Raw genomic sequence first — 18,324 nt, 5'->3', positions numbered from 1 at the left:
TACAAACAAATCGTGCAAAAAGAATGAAAACAAATCATTCGACACTCAATATATTTGGTACTAAGACATGGCCCCCCCGCATTCCATGACACGTCGAGAGGCGTGAACTACGCCGCACGGTGTTTGATTGCGGGACATGCCGCATTCCAATCTGGCCTTGGCTCGGTTGGATGGTTCATCTGTTCTGTCTTTCTTGTTTCCGCACAGTGTCATCTCTTTGCATCGAGAGAGGGGGTCTGCCGCATTGCCAGTAGACAGTAGCCAGCAACAGCAGCAGCGTCATCAACACTGAGAGCAATGTAATCCGTGAAATCATAATTTTGTTTCTACATCCCGAGAGAGAGACTTGATCAAGGGTATACAATAACGCCACGTCAAAACTCCATTTTCCCCAAAACAAGAAGCACAAAAGGGTCACTATTTCCTCTCCTGGCGGCTCATGTCCCTCTCAAACTCTTTAACCGGGTCCAATCTTGGGCATGTCGTGGTGCTCGCTCAGCTTGGACAGGTAGGTGTTTAGCTCCTCGACGCGTTCCTTGTGCGTCTTGAGCAGTTCGGGTCGGGAGCTGGAGGATTCGGCGAGTTCGAGGAGCTGTATTCAAAAGGTGTCAGACCCCATTGATGATCACCATAGTGGGAGAATATGTGTTTAAAAAAAAAAAAAAAAGGAAAAAAAAATCAGACGTACCCTTTTGCGCTTCCTCTCCTCGTACCGCCGCTCCGCCTCCGTCTTCAGTACAACTCGGCCGGCGTCGTCCTGGTCCTCTTGGGCCTCTCTCTCGGGGTCCTCGCTCCCGCTTCTCTTCTTTGAACTCTTTTTCCTCTTCTCCCCGTCGTCGTCACCGGCAGATTCGTCGCGGTGTTTTACCAATGCGGTGCTGCTGCCGCCCTCGCCATCGTCGCCCGTCTCGAGGTTCTTCTCGAGGTCGCTCTTCTCTCTCCTCTTCTTCTTCTTGGGCTTGCCGACTTTGGCGCCCTTGAGCTTGAGGCCACCGCCGACGGCGGAGGCGTAGTCGTCCAACGGCATCGTCGTGGGGCCGCTGGTGCTGGTGATGTCTGGTGATGGAGCCCTCTGCTTCCCGCGTATTGCAGGCAGACGTGGTGGGATGCGGAATTGGAGCTCTCTCGGTGTTGGCGCGAGTGGTTGGTCGCCGGTGTATTGGCCGGTCGGGCTGTCAGCTCTTCAAGGCCTTCTGCCCCACCAGCCCCTGGCACTCCCCTCAGTGGCTTCAGTGGCTTCAGTGGCTTTTTTTGCTTCTAGGTTAGCGGCTTGAGAATTTGACTGCTTGCTGGGGCTTCTCCTGGGACCCCTTGTCCAAAGGTCATTGCGCCCCACACTCTTAACCCGGTGGCAGGCGCCAAGACCTGATTCGCTCTCCCGCGCCGCGGATCTCGATAGGGGCCAATCATGGGTTGATCCGCGTACTGTAGGTTGTGGGTCTGAGCGGGTGCGAAACAGGACTGGGCTGCCCCCCTTTGTACTGATGGGTATTCGGATACAGAGATACTTACTCAGACGTAGCGCAGACCGACTTGGCTGATGCTTGACTTGACTCGGTGAATAGTTCGTCACTACGGAGTAGAACCCTTGGTTTTCTGCCGTCGCAACCCGGAGCATTGTTGCATCTGGATGCCACGCGCCAACTCAATCTTTCCTTTACCTCCTTTGTTCATCCGCCTCAACCTTAACTCGCATAACTCACCACACGACACCCCGGACACCCGTTTCCTCAGTCAGCCCCCGTTTGTCCCGTTCGGCAATCTTATTCGGACAGCAAGCGACGACAAAACCCAGAATTCCCAGCTGGATGTTTACTCTCCTCTCCGCTCCCCCTGGATCACTAGTCTGTTTCGGTTTCCGCGTGTAGGGAAGTGGGTAAAGAGAACACAAGGTCGAAAAAGAGAGAGCCAAACGGGGCCTGGCGCAACTTTGTCACGACTCCTTTTAACGAAACGTATATGCCAACGACGTCACGAAATTCTTAGGAGACACCGCTACTCTAATATCCACCCACAACGCTCAAGACGCCGGCGGCGAAGTCCCAAGCAAATTAACATACACTGCCTTGGTATTTCCACATTGGCCGTGCTGCAACATGCAATAGCCCCAGTGCCAGATCCCCGAACGCCTGAACGAAGCCACCCTGGTCGAGAGTCGCTCCCTCGTCCCTCTCGACACCTCGAACCACCGCGCAAACACACGCATACACGCAACTGCCGCCATGCCGCCCTATGCTAATGTCCAATCCCATCGCGACTCCCTCGAGCTCGCCTCCCTCGCCTCCTCCTCCCGCGCCGAGTCCATCGCCTCAGACCTCCCTTCGTCACGGCCCTCCATCTCCTCCTCCCGCAAGCTCTCCTTTGACGCCGAGGACCCCCTAGACGCCGCGAACCCGGCCGCCAGCTCAGGAAGACCGAACCGCCATGACCGCTCCTACTCCGTGTCCTCGGGCTTCGACTTCGCCGCGAACCTCTTCCCCCTGAGCTCCACAGCCGGCGCAGGCGGCGCCGGCGGCTACGCCCCCATTGGCGCGCCAACTTCCACGGCGATACAGAACGGCGGCCTGGGCGGCGGCAGCTTGGAGAAGCACAAGACGCTCACGTACCTCAACGGCCTGAGCCTGATCGTGGGCCTCATCATAGGGAGCGGCATCTTCTCGAGCCCGAGCCAGGTGAGCTCCAAGGTGGGATCGCCCGGCGCCGCGCTGGTGGTGTGGGTCATTGCGGGCGTGCTGGCGTGGACGGGCGCGGCGAGCTATGCGGAGCTCGGCGGCGCGATACCCCTCAATGGCGGCGCGCAGGTCTACCTCGCCAAGATCATGGGCGAGATGGCCGGGTTCCTCTTCACCTGGGTAGCGGTGCTGGTGCTGAAGCCGGGAAGCGCCGCCATCATCGCCATCATCATGGGCGAGTACCTCGTCAGGGCGGCCATTGGCGCCGAGGCCGAGAGCCTCAGTCCCTGGGTGAACAAGGCGGTCGCCTTGGTGGCGCTGGTCTCGGTCACGCTGCTCAACTGCGTGTCGACGAAGCTGGGCACAAAAGTGAACGACTGGCTCATGTTCCTCAAGTTCATTGCGCTGCTGGGCGTCACCGTCACCGGCATTGTCGTCGCCATCACGGGGACGACGCTGACGGGCAAGGCCAACATGGAATGGAAGACGCACAAGTGGTTCGCAGACACGTCGACGGACCTCTCCGCCTGGGCCGTGGCCCTATACGCGGGACTCTGGGCCTACGACGGCTGGGACAACGTAGGGAACATCCTTCTAGATTCCTGATGCGCATCGCTGACAATCCTCTGCAGACAAACTACGTCGTCGGCGAGTTCCGCAACCCGAGCCGCGACCTCCCCCGGGTGATCCACACGGCGATGCCCCTCGTGATCCTGTCCTACGTCCTGGCCAACATTGCCTATTTCCTCGTCCTCCCCCTCGCGGCTGTCAACGCCTCCAACACCATCGCCGTGCAATTCGGCGCAAAAGTCTTTGGCCCCGTCGGCTCCCTCGTGCTCGCGCTGGTCGTCTCGGCGTCGTGCTTCGGCGCCCTCAACTCCTCAACCTTTACCTCGTCGCGTTTGGTGTATGTCGCCGGCAAGGAGGGCTACATCCCGTCCGTCTTTGGCAGCATCGGCCTGTCCACCCGCTCCGACGGCGGCGGCCACTCGGTGACCACCTCCCGCACCTCCCGCGGCCGCCTCGCAAACTTTTTAATCCGCGCCCTCGGCGACGACGACATGGGCCTCTTTTACACCCCCGTCTGGGCTCTCGTCCTCAACGCCGTGCTGACGGCGGCTTACATTGTCGTTGGCGAATTCGGCACCCTGCTGACGTTTTACGGCGTGGCCGGGTACACGTTCTACTTCATCACCGTGCTGGGTCTCATCATCCTCCGCGTGCGCGAGCCGCAGCTCGACAGGCCCTACAGGACGTGGATCACGACGCCCATAATATTCTGCTGCGTCTCGCTTTTCCTGCTGAGCCGCGCCGTCTTTGCGCAGCCGTTGCAGACGGTCACGGTTGTGCTGTTTGTCGTTGCCGGCGTGCCGGTGTATTTTTGGCGGATCCGGGGGCGGGATCAGCAGGTTGTCAAGCGCGAGACGAGGCATCATCACTCGGAGCGTGAGGATCGTTCGTGGTGGCAGTTTTGGAAGCGTTCATGAGGGGTCATTGGCAAAAGTGGTGTTATTTTGGAGAGAGAGAGAGTTTGCCTTTGGTTGCGAAAAAGGACCCCTGGTGCTTGGATGCTCATACCCAACGCTTTTGGGTACTGTCCATTACTTATTTTGCTTATCAGTTTTGCATATGGCCGCCGTACGGTGGAGTGGGCCGTGCCGCGGTGGATGGGGATCGGGAATCCGTTCTCTGGAGTTTTTTAGTAGTCTTTTTTTTTTTTGGATGTTGAAAAGAAAACATTCGGCGTCGGATGAGAGCTGAGCGGAGCTGACCTGTTTCACTCAAGCGTGGGCGGCAGCCTCTTTGTAAAAGGCTGGTTATTTAGAGGCTCCTGCTAGGAAAATGGATATACATCTAGAGCGTGGAGGATGAATGAGGGCAGTGTTTGATGAACAGCCAGCGTCGAAGGAGTGAGAAAGAGCTTGCGGATTCGTATCCGAGTTTGAACGAAATGCAATGGGTGTGTGAAGAGAACGACGCGCCTCTGAATAGAAACATTGAAATAGCCAATCTCGTGATGGACGAATTGTGCGCGTGACGGGCTCACGACCACGGCGCCGTCTCACTGCTAGATCCCCAGCCTCGAAAGCAGCAACATGTGCAAGTGATTGATTTCAAAGTCCCCTGCTAAGCGAAATCTGAAAGTACAACTGTGTCACTCTCACTTGACCGATGAAGCATCCAAGGCAATCAGTCAACGGACCATTGGAGACAGATTTGCATCACATCAGGTTGTATTCCTATGTACGGTAACCTAGACTTCAATTACGAAGTGTAAATGCAAATGCTGATGCCAAACTAAAAAAGAAGCAACGCTAAATTCTTCACACACATTCCTCAAAATGGCAGATGTCTGGGATATCGTCGTCTATCCGGGTTTTGTTTACTTCTTCTCGCGCTGACCGTACGCCTTGGTGGCGTAGTCGCCCTTGTGGACGATGAGGTCCTCGGGCTTGTAGTCCTCACGACCGCTCAGGTAGCTGTCAATGATGGCCTTGGTGCCGTCGGCGTAGCGCTTCTGGGCATCGAGGGAGGTTCCGGACATGTGGGGGACCATGGCGTTGCCGCCGCCAAAGGGGTTCTTGGCGGTGCGCAGAGGGTGATCCGCGGGGGCGGGCTGGGGGAACCAGACGTCACCGCCGTAGCCGGCGAGGTGGCCAGACTTGAGGGCGTCGGCAACGTCCTCCTTGACGACGATGGCACCGCGGGCGGTGTTGATGAGGTAGGAGCCCTTCTTCATCTTGGAGATGAGCTCCTTGTTGAAGAGACCGCGGGTCTTTTCGTGCAGGGGAGCGTTGATGGTGACAACGTCGCACTGAGCAAGCAGATCCTCAAGGTCCTCGACGCGGCGGCAGCCAATCTCGGCCTCCTTCTCGGGAGACAGGGGCTGGTAGTCGTAGTAGAGGAGCTCCTTGCAGTCAAAGGCCTTGAGACGGCGGAGGACACGCTCGCCAATGCGGCCGATGGCGACGGTACCGACGGTCTTGCCCTCGAGGTCGTACTCCTGCTTGGCGACAGCAGCGACGTTCCAGTCACCGCGCTCAATCTGCTCGTGGGCGGGGACGAAGTTGCGAATAAGCACCAGGATGGTCATGACAACGTGCTCAGCAACGGAGACAACGTTGGAGCCGGTGACCTCGGCAACGGTGACACCGCCGTTGGTCTTGTTTGCAGCGTTCAGGTCAACATGGTCGGAGCCGATACCAGCAGTGACGGCAAGCTTCAGCTTCTTGGCCTTGGCGAGGCGCTCGGCTGTGAGGTAACCAGGGTGGAAGCTGGCAATTGTTAGACCGAGTTGCTTCTTGACTCATTGTCGAAACTTACGGAGTGGTGATGATGATCTCGGCGTCGACGAGCTCCTGGTCGAACTTTGAGTTCTCGCCCTCTTTGTCAGAGGTGGTGACCAGAGTGTGGCCCTGATCCTCAAGCCACTTTCGGATGCCGAGCTCGTTCTCGGTGGTTCCCAAAAGGCCGGGGACCTATGTGGTTTCGCTCAAGTCAGCCCAGGCCCAGCTTCCAGGGATAGTTGCCATGCACCCCGCATTTGGTAGTTTCGGAGCGCACGCATTTTGTCAAGAAGTTGGGGGAGGAGAGGGGGAGGGGGAGGGGATGCCGATGTATCAGCGATCGACCTCCGAGCCCCGCACCTACCCGTCACCCCCGCACTAGCTTCGCTGCGGCAGGGCGAAGAGCACGGCGGGGCAAAGCTCTGCGAAAGCTATCATGGTGACGTTCTGGCGGGACACCGGGGCAGTGGACAGACAGTAGAGAGATGTGACTTACGTCTTTGGCGTGCTGACCGCCGTCGTAGAGGACTGCAAGAACCTTGACCTGATTTTGGCGAGTAGTTGTTAGTGTGCGGATTGAATTGAGTTGGCCAGGCAGTTTGCGAGGGAGAGTCGAAGATGCTGGGGAGGCCCGGCCGAATGCGGGTCGGGCGAGGAAAGATGCCTTCGAGGACGTGGAAAGTCCCCGAGAGACGGAAGGGGCAACGGAGCGGATGTGACGCGAGAGCAATACCATTGTGACTGATTTGAAGGGGTGCGAAGATGTTGTCGAGAGACTCGAGGGAGCTATGAGAAGCTAGGAGGGCAGTAGTCGTTATATAGAAGTGAATCTAGATGTGAGAGATGGGAAACCCGGAAGTTCGGAGATCTTGGTAGAGATGTTTGTGTGTGTGAGATTAGAGTGAAGACCACTTGACGGAAAACCGGCCAGGGCATGTTGTATTTATGTCTTGGAAAAACATCGCCGGCTGACCGGGACGTTGGGCAGGGCGGGGAACAAGCAACAAGTGGACGGCAGAAAGAGGCAAGAGAATCCGGTCCACAAGTCTCGTCGCTCCTGCTGACTGTCTGGGTCTGGGCTGGGTCGATGGCCGATGAGATGGCTGCCTCCTCTCCTCTTCCGTGCCTCTGTCCTGCGGCCATTTGCCTCGATCCTCCTCCACCTTGCCGAGATACCAGAGAGCCCCAGGCCCCTCCTTTCCAGAGTATCTCCTTGGGCCAGTCAGACATCGGACAGGTATCGGAAGGTTCGAGACGACTGCGAGGCTGGAGCGTGACAGGCATGTATCATTGCTAAGGTCCCAGAGCAGGCAGTATCCAAGGCAGTAAGCTACTTTTGACTCGGGATCTCCAAATTAGTCTCAACCTGCAAAGAGTCTATGCCAATTGGTGCTCTTTGGCGGCTTGCCTGGACGTGGGGAAAGCTCCCAGGCGTCCCATCATTGGCTGCGCCGGCCTGTGTACCTGTGTGGTTCGTCTCCCCTCCACCCGAACAAGAGCTCTCGCCCCCTTCAGTTGGCAGCACCGCCCATGGGCGATGAAATGCCGTGTCCAACGACCCCGGCAAATCTTCAACCCCAGCCGCAGGACCAGGACTGCCATCCATCTCGTCTTGCGCCAGCCAATTCACGTCCATCGAGAACCCATGCAATGCAACAACGCGCATCCTATCAAATATCGCGGTCCAGAATGAGGGGTAACAACCACCTTCCAAGACCGCATCATACGCGCGCCGTCCCATCCAATACGGCTTGGTTTTCATCACCTAATCAAGTCGAGGAGCTCTCCAATCGTCATCCGCCTGGGTCAATTAATTGTCCGACCGGCTTCAATTAGAAATACTGCGGCGGCCCCTCGGACTGAATCATAGGTAGCCTGGGCGCTTCCAGCTGGCGAACAGCGGGCTAGCTCTCATCTGAACATGCACGAACCAATCCCTCATGCGCCATCGTCACTTTAGGTTGGACGGAGATTTGTCGTTAAGCTTGAGATCAAAGAGCTGCCGGTAAATCCCCTCCGGAGGTGGTTCGGCGTTCTGTCGGGTTTTTGTGTGAGGGGTGGTTGAACTTCGGCGTCAACCTCGCACCACATTGCTGCGCGCAACCTTGGGGGTTAAGTTTACTAACCCAGCAACCGTCGGCATCCGTCCCGCACCAAGCTGATTGCGCCCATTGCGCCGTTCGGGATCGATTGCGGCATTGGATGCGGCCGGAGACATAACTCGTTTCGATGTGCCATGAGGACATCGTGGGCCGGCAAACCCGTTGATGGAGCCGTCTTGCATCAGATGTGGCAATCCGAGAACCGTCCACGGACACGTCGACACAATCGTGACGGAATAGACGTGCCGCGGTTTCCGTTGAAATTCCGTCATCGATGCGGCACCGTGGCCCCGCGCGACCCTCTTCCTTTCCCTGTTCTCCGGCCCCGTCAAACACCTCAGCCGGTCCACTGTCGGGAGGCGTTGTCGCGGTTCTGGCGGGCCAAAGCATAGCGGTCATAAGCTCACCTCAGGCGGTGATTTTTCATCAACGGGCGCTTGGTCTAGGGGTATGATTTTCGCTTCGCACTTCCGTCTGGAACGCGCCTTTGTGAAAGGTCGTGGGTTCAATTCCCACAGTGTCCATTTTTGCAGAGGTGGCATTCACATTTTGGCAGATTTGATGTCGTCTGGTGGTCATTCTGCCTCAAGAGCATAGTGAGAGAGTCTGATGCACACGGGGCCAGGATCAAGCAGGCACATGCCGGGGGATCAGCAACGCAATGATGACGAACCAAAGTTTTTCGCGAGGCACAGGCTGAGACCACGTCAACAGATTGCCAACCCATTCACACTCCCTCATCTGCACCTGAAGCCAAACTCAATTGAATCATGCTTTCCAACCGCCCTGAAAAAGATCGCTTCCTCTCTTATTTTCGGTGAGTCCAGGGACGATCCCTGCCTGTCGCCACTCGGGTTAGGTGAGTCTAACTCCAGTGACCTCTTTGGTGTCTCTGCGCATCACAGCAGTTGACTCTCTACGATCGACTTTGGCGCATTCTCAATGAGGCATTGACTATGTTATATCGATGATCAGATCACTCGTATTTCGGATTTTCGGGATGCTTGAGCTAGTCTCTCCTCTGAACCAGCCCGGCAGGCGTCAGAAGCCGATTTCGTACCAGTCACAATGCTCGCCCACTTGGGTGATCATCTCTTTGAAGGCAACCTTCGTAAGTTGGTCAGACAGGGCTCGTCGACGCGCATGGCCAGAACAAGCAGTGGACCGATGGCCAGCAATGTGGTGGCATCCCTACAGCTGGAGCTGCTCAATGACAATCTCGTTGCTATGATGTTTGAAAGATCCTTGCTCCTATAAAATGACTCCTTGGGATGCCTTGAATAATATCACATGCGCTCTGTCTGACGGAGGTCAGTCTGCAAAGGGCGCCTAGTCTATGGCTAGTTTCGTGCTTCAGATATTCTGCAGGTCGTCTCGGCTACGACAATGAGACAATTCTCGGCAAAATTTCCATCTGCACGTATGGGATTATGTAAATCCAGATACAGTGTGTCGGAGGTTCACTGATTGATGTTGCGACGCTCTCTGGTACTTGTCAAGATCGACTCTCGGATTCCGAGCAGCAGCAGAAAGCTATACGATGACCTCCGCGATCGTCGGTAAATTCGGGAGTATGAAGCTATCGGGACACTCGCGCTCTTCTCTTATTGTCTCGTCTATGCTTCAATGATTTTGACTTGGCGTTTGCTCGTTGCATTGTCTGTCCTTGCCTTCCAAAGTCAAGGATGCGGGCAGACGGGTGTGTTCAGCGGTGATGATCAGGCGTGGACGGGTATGAAGGCCGGATGAAAGTGATTCTCTGCTTGCGAGTAAGGATTCAGGCGAAAGATTAGGCGGAAGGAAGCCATGAACAACGTCAAAAGTGTCTATGACCGCGTAGTGGATGTTCGCGCGGTGGGTCCTGCAAAGGTTACGAGTACGGAAATGGGTGGTCCTACATAATGCCACGGGTAGCTCATTTTTCTTCCTCTGGGATTGCTCCTTAATTTGAATTGCTCCCAAACAATGAGGTGAGATGGATGAATGCGTCAAAACTATTCAAAGGTTCGGCAGTGGAATCGACAGAGATTTTCGCGTCACCAACCTCCAGTCCAGTTCCACCCGTGCTGTCCATGTCGCCTGTGATCATTTTTGTTGCTCATGTATCCCGTCTATTGACTATATCCATTCTTTTAGACTGTCTCATTCCACGTTCCCTTGTCTAGATCCAGAATGACCCGGTGCGAGCTGAATCAAGTATGGTGAGCCCCCATCCCATCATATCCATGATACTCTGCAAATACGTATGCTGCCGCTCTTGCACCAAGACTAATCTGCAAGCAGAGTCATAGCTCCTATCAGGGTCCTGTCTCGATGTACACCTCAACCCAATCTACGCCACAGAGACGCCCATCTGTGCATTCGGCAGCCTTGGTGAACCTTGGGACCCTGGTATGCAGACTGACGCCCTGGATTTTATCATTTCCTGCCCCCAGCATGTGAATGACGGAGCCACTGTTGATGTGTGCTAGATGAGCTGCAGACGGCTTCGTCAGTCGTGGCGTCTTGATGCTGTCATGCACTTTTGGCCCTGGCATCAAGGTACTCTCTGCAGGTCATGTCGACAACATGTTATAAGTGCATCACTCTCGCAAGGTCACAAGAAGAACATATTCCAAACCATATTCACCACGTCCTGCGTCTCATCAAACTCTACACTCGCATTAGCCCATCATGGTGTTCACCAAGGCCCCCGTCGCTGCAGCCGTGGTTCTGTTGGCACAGATCTGCCTGGTCGAAGGCGCTAGGTACCTCAATATCACAGATAGCCCGCCCCGGACGGTCACCGCCGAGCAGGGATGCTTTACGGACTTTGGCCCGGTGTCCAAGGACAGCGTCCCGACGTTCTCTCGCCTGTACTCGTACACATTCCCCGTCACCGCGTACAGCTACATCATCCCCTCCACTAGCACCATCACCGTGACTCCCACAGTCTCTGGAGGTGGAGATGGAGGAGGAGGAGACCCCGCCATCACTTCGACGTCGACCGTCACCACGACCACCCACGTCTCATCCCTCTACAGCCCATCCACCGTGACGGCCGGGCCTCGCTTCACACCACTCGCCTCCGCCCTCAGCAGGCGGCCCGTAATCCGACAGATAGGGGAAGCCGACCTCAGCATCGAAGACGTGCCCAACAACCTCGTTGTCGGCATCGATAGCTATGGCGTGTCTAGAGCCGACCCGCCTCTATATCCGCAAGCCGTCGTCTGCGAAGAGATCATCCGTGTCTTCACTACTAGCACATCAACCATCACGGCGTCCTATGCAGCCACGACGACAACCACTCTCCTGTTGCCCAGCGCGCTGCAGAACACGACGGCGGCGACGACTACGACGACGGAAACGTCTACAATCACCGACGTCGTCTCGAACCCCACGCAGACCGTCTACCAGGCTTGCCAGGCCGACAACCTGGTGTCAGGCCACGACGTCCCGCCCACGTACTTCGTCGAGGCCGTGCACAACTGGTACATCGTCCGCGAGGAGCGCATCGTCGACACGGCGGAGAACTGCTGCATTGCGTGCCAGAGGGAGGCCGACTGCGGCGGGAGTCTGTATCACATGTTCTCGGGGACGTGCTACACGTTCAGGACCGGAGGTGGTGGTGAGTTTCGGGAGCATGGGAGGCAGGGTGGAACCGGGGAGCGGTGCAGGGCGCCGGGTGAGCTGCGGTCCAGCACCGACTTTGCCGACGGGGCCATTTTCGTCGCCAGCAACGGGCAATGCAGTGGGTGGTGGGTCTCGGACGAGGCGCCAATCTAAGCCGGTGCCGTTGCAGATGGGTTGCTTGGCTTGTTCATTAAAGTCATCGAATGTAATGTTGACTTCCGTAGCCCTAAGGTAGAAAATGGTAAATGGCCCCACTTTCGCCGATTCCATCCGAACATGTTCGTCGGACGAAGTTGAGTAGCCCCCGGAGCGGGCCGTCGTGGGTCTCCGATGCGGAGGGTGGAGTGTGAGAACAGCGCGAGGAAGTAGCGATCGGATGGCACTGACGGTTGTACGCACTGTCCCAAGGCAAACGGCAAGCCCCAACAGCAGCTCTCGGGCTTTCCTCACGCATCTCCACCGACATCACTTTGCCAGACTCATTCCGGAAGCATCAATACAGCTCGTTGACATCTGGGGAGTTCATGTTCCCATCGCCACTGTCTCGGCTGCAATCTCAAGATCAAGTTGAGGTTTATTACGCGATCAGCAACCCACGCAGAGACCTATCGAGGACATCACGCAGACTGCCTGTCATCAGAGCCATCGACTGACGGATCGCCAATGGCCGCCTCATCGTCGGCTACAATCAGTCGCTGCTTCTGAAGAAGTGCTAGTTCTTCGAGGCTGCTGAAGCAAGCCGAGCGGCTTCACCCAATCTGCTGTGTCGCATTCGGCGGGTCGTCGTGAGAAGACCTTGCGGCAACTTGTAGCGCGGCCGTTGAGAGACTGTCCATGGTGGTGTTCGACACTAAAAATCAAAGTGTCGTCTTGTCGCGAGGACTGTTGACGGACCCAAGCCGGCGACAGATTGCCCTGTCTGCGGGAGATCCTCATCGAATGCTGCTAATTGTCCGCAGTCGAAGCTCTCGTTCCACCCCAAGCAAAACCCCACTGTCTGTTAGAGTGTACGCCGAAAGAGAGCACCGCCGTCACATTCCACTGGCAATACCATTCGCCACCAAATTCCACCCGATGCCATGGCGAACCCTTCGACTAAATAGAAATCCACCAGACGTGCTGCAGCAGCCCGCGTGTCAGGGGTCGGCCAGCAGGCAGCCGTTTAGGAGAATTTCAAGCGGCTAAGTACGGGACTCATGACCTTTCCCACGCCTAGCTGAAATGACAGCAGATGGATTTCGCCTTACCCGCCACCCCATTCAACCTCGTTCTTGGGACTAGAGACCGGCATTCCGGGGCGCAATCGTTCGGGTAGCCTAGCCAAGTGCTTGACGCTTGACATGGCGTCCTACCTTTCCCGCTCTCCACCGCCATGGCGACCAACCAGCCCGCGCTTCCTTTGACTCTCCAGCCCCTGCGCCCACATCATCCCATCGCCAAGCCGTTGCGAGACTTGTTCCGGAATGCCGCCACCAGAGTGGACGAATGTCATGGGTGCATCCCGCGAAGTGGCTTGCGGCTGGAAGTGACCTGCAACCTCAACGGATACAGAGGGCCTTTGATGTTGGCGCGCTCGCTTTCGTGCCCAAGATAAGCGCCAAAGGTCAGCCCTGCCGAGTACCGCGCCAAAAGACGCACGAATAAGCGTCACCCCCAACAGCGAACCATCGAACCTCTCTTCAAACGCGAGCGTAGCGAGCTGTTGTCAGACCTTGGAAATCAATGTCCCGCGCCACTGAATGGGCTACGAGAGATCGAACCACCGTACGGCCCCCCTCGACACCCCTGGATTTGTGCAATGACCCTTGTCTTTGGCGGCTTTCTATAATTGCACTTTCAGCTTAGCCCGTCGCCACGCGCTGGACTGCGGGTCCAGACGTTGCATCGCCCGGTACCTAGATTGCTCTTGGCGATCCTTCTGAGCATTTATTGTCCTTTTCCGTGCAGAACGTCTCCACGTTGTACAGCATCTTGGCCCGCTGCGACCACTCGCACCCCTGCGATGTCATTTCTCTAAGGTCCAGGGCAACCATGCGGTCGCAGACCGTCGATTGAACAAAAACATTCCCCGTCCTCTTTGCAGCAGTACCCGGCGTCATCTGCCCGCCGTGCTCGCCCGCCCCCCCTTCTTCGGCCTTGTTTCGACGACTCATCCTCGGCGACGAGAGGAACAAGTTTGTCGCGATCGCACCCACGATGGCGGAACTGGACTCCAATGCGTGGTACCGCCTCTCGGAAATGCGCATCGACAACAGCACCGGACCATTCGCTCTTAACCTTCAGCTTCGAGATGTCGGCCTCCGAGTTCATCCCGTAACCGACGGCACTGCGGCCTGGCAGTTTCAACCTTTTGGCGATGTCAAAGGCCGTTACCTGATGCGCCTCGATCAGGCGGGGGTCAAGCAGCAGCTGGGAGTGTGTTACGACGCGAAGGAGCCAGCGACCGGAGGCACCGTGGCATGTCTGCAGGAGTCGTCAGTCGACGAGTCTCAGATTTGGGAAATTTTGAAATGGGACGGGAAGCCGGAGGAATACAAGTTTGTCAACGTGGCCAACGGGACCGCCTACGTGCTGGACGTACATCCAAAGTCCAACTTATTCATGAACAACAACGTGGAGGGCTCGGCGAGCGCGACAGACGCGCAGCCTGCTCAGCACTGGGTCATGTCGAGCGTCAGTGCAGTCAACGACGGAGCGTACTCGACAATCTATTCCGGCAACGTGGTAGTCAGCACCACGTCGGCGACACTCTCCTCATCTGCGATGGCCACGACAGCCACGTCAGGGGCTACAGCCGCAGCCGCATCGCAAACGGGTGCGTTGACAGCAACCAACACATCTACGCCGACCGCGATACCAACATCAATGGGGATATCTCCAGGGGCCGGAGCAGGAATCGGTGTCGGGGTCGCCATCGGCGTCGTCGGCTTGATCGGAGCCATTGCATTCTTCTGGTGGCGGCTCCAGCAGCCAAAGACGGCGCAATATAGCGAAGTCGAGCCCAAGAATGGCGGAAGCCTTGAGAGAGGGTCGTCTTCGATCGCGGGGTCTCCGGCCGTTGGAGGCTACGCAGGGCCGTACGGGACGTACCCGGAGACCGGTAACTACCCATTGCATACCGGAGGGTCCCCGGCCACGCTGAGTTACCCCATGCCCGTCGATAGGGGGTCTCCCGCTACCTTGAGCTACCCAATCCCTGTCCAGACGTCGTCGCCGTCGGCCGAGCCCAATCTATCTTCCTGGCACCTATCATCATCCATTGGCGGACCGCATACCATATCTACAAGCGCGCTTGCCGTGCCTGCTGCGGTGCCCCGTCACCAGTTCGATCACCCCGCTATCCATAACGAGTTCGCGCCAGCTGCGTCAAATCCTTCCTTTGAATCAGTATCACGCTTCGGCTTTGCATCGACTGCAGCCTCTTCCCAGGCCAACTCCACGACGCATCTAAACGAACCCGACCCGGTCCCCAGCGCGCATGAGCTCGAGGTAGCCGTGCGAGATGTGCCGCGACGACAGCATGAACTCGGTGAATTTCACCACGGACCAGACACCTATGACCTCTCGCAGCCGACGGCGACGATAACGGCACCCTCGGCAGAGCTGAGCGCGTTTCAGCATGGCCCGGATACTTTTACACAGAGCCACGAGGCCAAGATGCTAGGGGTGCCCACCGCAGAGCTCGGCTCTCACCAGCATGGTCCTGATACGTTTGGCGACGGCCACGAAGACAAAATGCTCGGCGGGTTCCCTCCAGGGGCCGAGAAATATCAGCCGGAGCGGGAGGACAAAGTGCTCGGTAACCTGCATGACCTGATGAGGCCGGTAGGAGGGCAGGGCGGTAGAGCTGGCCGCAGGCCCGATGCCACAGAGGCCACTGGGTGGCAGTCCTACGAGATGCAGTCATTCCCGCCAAGATGACACTAGAAAATCGCCGACGACGACGACGGACAGCGTCTGCCTGTCTGCCCGGCAACTACCGAACCAAACCAAGACCGAGATGGGGCCTCTAGGCGGAGTGGCCGACGTGGATGAACACAATGATACCCGAGTTAAAAAAGGCCCGCCTTGCCTTGACCTCACCCCTTGCACCTACCTACAAAACGAATCGCCAAACGCACCTACAAAACGGCGTCATTTTATCAACACCCGACCAAAACCATTCGAGCTCGACGGAGAGCTCCGTGTGCAACGTCACCAGACGGAAAAGCATAGATCCTAGACTAGGCCTCGGATGAGCTCACGAACGAGCTGGACAGGATTCCGATCCTCAGCCGCAATATGGAGCGCGGGAGTGCACCTCCCCCCCACCGAGATGATGCACGATCCCAGGAGGCGTTCATACGGGAACTACCCCCTGCGCCTAAACATTTCCCCATCGTAAAGTGATCCGCGGGAAGCACTCTTCCCCTCCCCGAGGACGCTGGGACAAAGAGGCAATGTGAATGCCGATTCTATTGTATCTATAAAACCCAACAGATTTAGAGTAGACTTCTAATCCACGAATAACGACGGCGAGCGTGCTTTTCTCTTCTTCTTCACCATTTACAGATCTTGTCTTGAAGGGTCTGGCGTGATGCGATTCCCGTACCATTCCGTTCGCCAGGCGATGTAGACATTGAAGAAGCCAGTGCCCTGGGCCCGGATCCCTCTTGTTCAGTGTTGCGTGGACGATTGCTCTATGGAGTTCTGGAGTGAGTTACGATCATGGACCGCCAGCCGTTCTTGTGGATGCAGGTGTGCGATCTCGAACTCTCAACCCAATTACCCCTGGTAAACAGACGGAATGTTTTGCTGACTGGCGACTTGGCAATCTCAGACTCGTGATCCGAGCTTAGCACGGGATTGCGGCGATTTCATGGAGGTGCTACCTGCCTCGCCGCAAAGCAAGCAACACATGAAACCACGGATTCTCGATGGATTCACCATGATCCCATTGACCAGAGAAGCTGCCTCGACATGGCAGACTGCATCGCACACATATGAGTCATCAGACACATCAGACTGCCGAAAGCCTCACTTACGGACCATCAGGGGGAGGGATGTGGGACCCGTAGCTTGCATCGACACGACCTCTCGAGACATTTTTTCACACGACGTCTGTCAAACGTCAGCGGAAGCGCCTGGGCTCCGGGGCATCGTGAGCCAACATGGTCAGAACATCAAACCCCAAACGGCCGCAACGCACAGAATACAAGTCTCAACTGTTTCAGGACCAAGGCATCTACTACCAGACGAAAGCTGTGTTTCGACGCTGTTGAGAAGAGGGTGGAACGCGATGTTTTCTCTTCTTCTTGCTGAGGACCAGCGGCCGGGGGAATCGGGGCGGGGGCCGCGTACACCACCGCCTGGACGTTGACAACCCATCTTTACGATCATCGGTGTTGGCAACGGTTCCCGCTCGCGTTCTCGTCTCCGAGAGTTTGGCCAGCCCCTCCAGTCATCCCACTTTGACGCTGGAGATGTACGATGCGGCAGAAGGACAGATTACTCATGTTTCTAGCTTGTCGACGCCAGGAAGGGGTGCGATCGACTGGCACTCCTTTTTGGCAAATCTCCACAGACAGTGAGCATGATATTTCCGAGAAGCGGCTAACTACCACATGCAGTCATAAGGGCGCGACCCAGCCATGGAGCCTGTCAACTTGACTCAAGACTGGCATCGCGAGACGAACCGGCAATATGACTGCAGTCGGCACCGGAATCGAGAACAGATCCGGACATACCTCTAGGGGCCCGGTGGCGGAAGCGAGTCCAGATGAGTAGAGGCGCTCTAGCACCGACTCTGATTCCCATCAGAGCGTTGACAATCCCTGGCTTCGGTATATACGTAACGACACGCTTCATTACGGCGGTCTATGGCCTCGGCCCGGCGACCAGCATTACGGCCTGGTGTTGTGTAACATGAGAACGAGTCATCATACAACACCATGATACCTCGGCATCCTCGATCAGCAGATGGGCATGAAGCACAGGATGCTGCAACGTCAGATAACTCGAGGCCGCGATGCACCCGCTCCGTGGCTTGGAGACTTGTGAAAATGCAACTATGATGCCCTCGGAACGACCAATGTCACATGTGCCCCGAGGCGACGCTGCCTCCTTGATGCCGATGATGAAGGCTTTCTTCCCGGATCGAACGACGTTTGGCACGCGGTAGCATCAGAAGATGCAAGCCATCGAACGCGGTCAAAATCAACATGAAAGGTCTGTCAGGGGCCACCCATAAACCAGTCCGCGCGGTCATCGTGAGGGCGTTGATCTATCAGACAGTAGAGCTCTCTGTCTGGATGTTGCATTGCAGATGCGAGAAGCTCTCGGCCAGACACCTTTGCGTCCACATGTCATCCATGACAGACCGATGCGTTTTACATGTGGATTGATAGCTTTGCAAACATGCCTACGGCTCACGGTTGTAGACGGCCACATGGCAGCGACATTTCTCGGGATTTTGCACAGCGTGTACTACGTCTTCACGGCCGAGCAAACCAGTAGACACTTCATCATACTGCCCGCATAGCCATGTGACGGCGTTCGAATTGGAGAAATCATGCACGGAAAGAAATCGGGTGAAGCAGGAGCTATGTAAGTCCATTGGTCTGCTCCATGGCCGATGTCGCTCCGCGGAACGAAGACATTGCCAGCAGCCCC

General features: G+C 56.7%; 5 protein-coding genes across 5 annotated transcripts; 3 read left to right on the top strand and 2 right to left on the bottom strand.

Annotated features, from left to right (window-relative positions):
* Positions 1 to 457: 457 nt before the first annotated feature.
* On the bottom strand, positions 458 to 1,027 carry CORC01_01946 (uncharacterized protein; the record flags this gene model as incomplete). The annotated part of the gene is made up of 2 exons (XM_022613599.1): positions 458 to 592; positions 689 to 1,027. 2 exons carry the CDS (start codon positions 1,025 to 1,027, stop codon positions 458 to 460), a joined length of 474 nt encoding a protein of 157 aa, XP_022479983.1.
* A 1,195-nt stretch (positions 1,028 to 2,222) lies between these two features.
* CORC01_01945 (amino acid permease) lies at positions 2,223 to 4,159 on the top strand (the record flags this gene model as incomplete). Its single annotated transcript, XM_022613598.1, has 2 exons — positions 2,223 to 3,251; positions 3,305 to 4,159. 2 exons carry the CDS (start codon positions 2,223 to 2,225, stop codon positions 4,157 to 4,159), a joined length of 1,884 nt encoding a protein of 627 aa, XP_022479982.1.
* An 896-nt stretch (positions 4,160 to 5,055) lies between these two features.
* Positions 5,056 to 6,695, bottom strand: CORC01_01944 (D-isomer specific 2-hydroxyacid dehydrogenase; the record flags this gene model as incomplete). Its single annotated transcript, XM_022613597.1, has 3 exons — positions 5,056 to 5,947; positions 5,997 to 6,151; positions 6,456 to 6,695. 3 exons carry the CDS (start codon positions 6,693 to 6,695, stop codon positions 5,056 to 5,058), a joined length of 1,287 nt encoding a protein of 428 aa, XP_022479981.1.
* Positions 6,696 to 10,734: 4,039 nt separating this feature from the next.
* CORC01_01943 (uncharacterized protein) lies at positions 10,735 to 11,826 on the top strand (the record flags this gene model as incomplete). The annotated part of the gene is made up of 1 exon (XM_022613596.1): positions 10,735 to 11,826. The coding sequence occupies one exon, from the start codon at positions 10,735 to 10,737 to the stop codon at positions 11,824 to 11,826; it is 1,092 nt and encodes a 363-aa protein (XP_022479980.1).
* Positions 11,827 to 13,869: 2,043 nt separating this feature from the next.
* CORC01_01942 (uncharacterized protein) lies at positions 13,870 to 15,594 on the top strand (the record flags this gene model as incomplete). The annotated part of the gene is made up of 1 exon (XM_022613595.1): positions 13,870 to 15,594. The coding sequence occupies one exon, from the start codon at positions 13,870 to 13,872 to the stop codon at positions 15,592 to 15,594; it is 1,725 nt and encodes a 574-aa protein (XP_022479979.1).
* Positions 15,595 to 18,324: the final 2,730 nt, after the last annotated feature.

Source organism: Colletotrichum orchidophilum (assembly GCF_001831195.1).
Source record: "Colletotrichum orchidophilum strain IMI 309357 chromosome Unknown Scaffold_10.1, whole genome shotgun sequence".
Classification (NCBI taxonomy): domain Eukaryota; kingdom Fungi; phylum Ascomycota; class Sordariomycetes; order Glomerellales; family Glomerellaceae; genus Colletotrichum; species Colletotrichum orchidophilum.
Note: the sequence above shows the minus strand (reverse complement) of the source record. Positions and strands in the feature narration are given on the sequence as shown.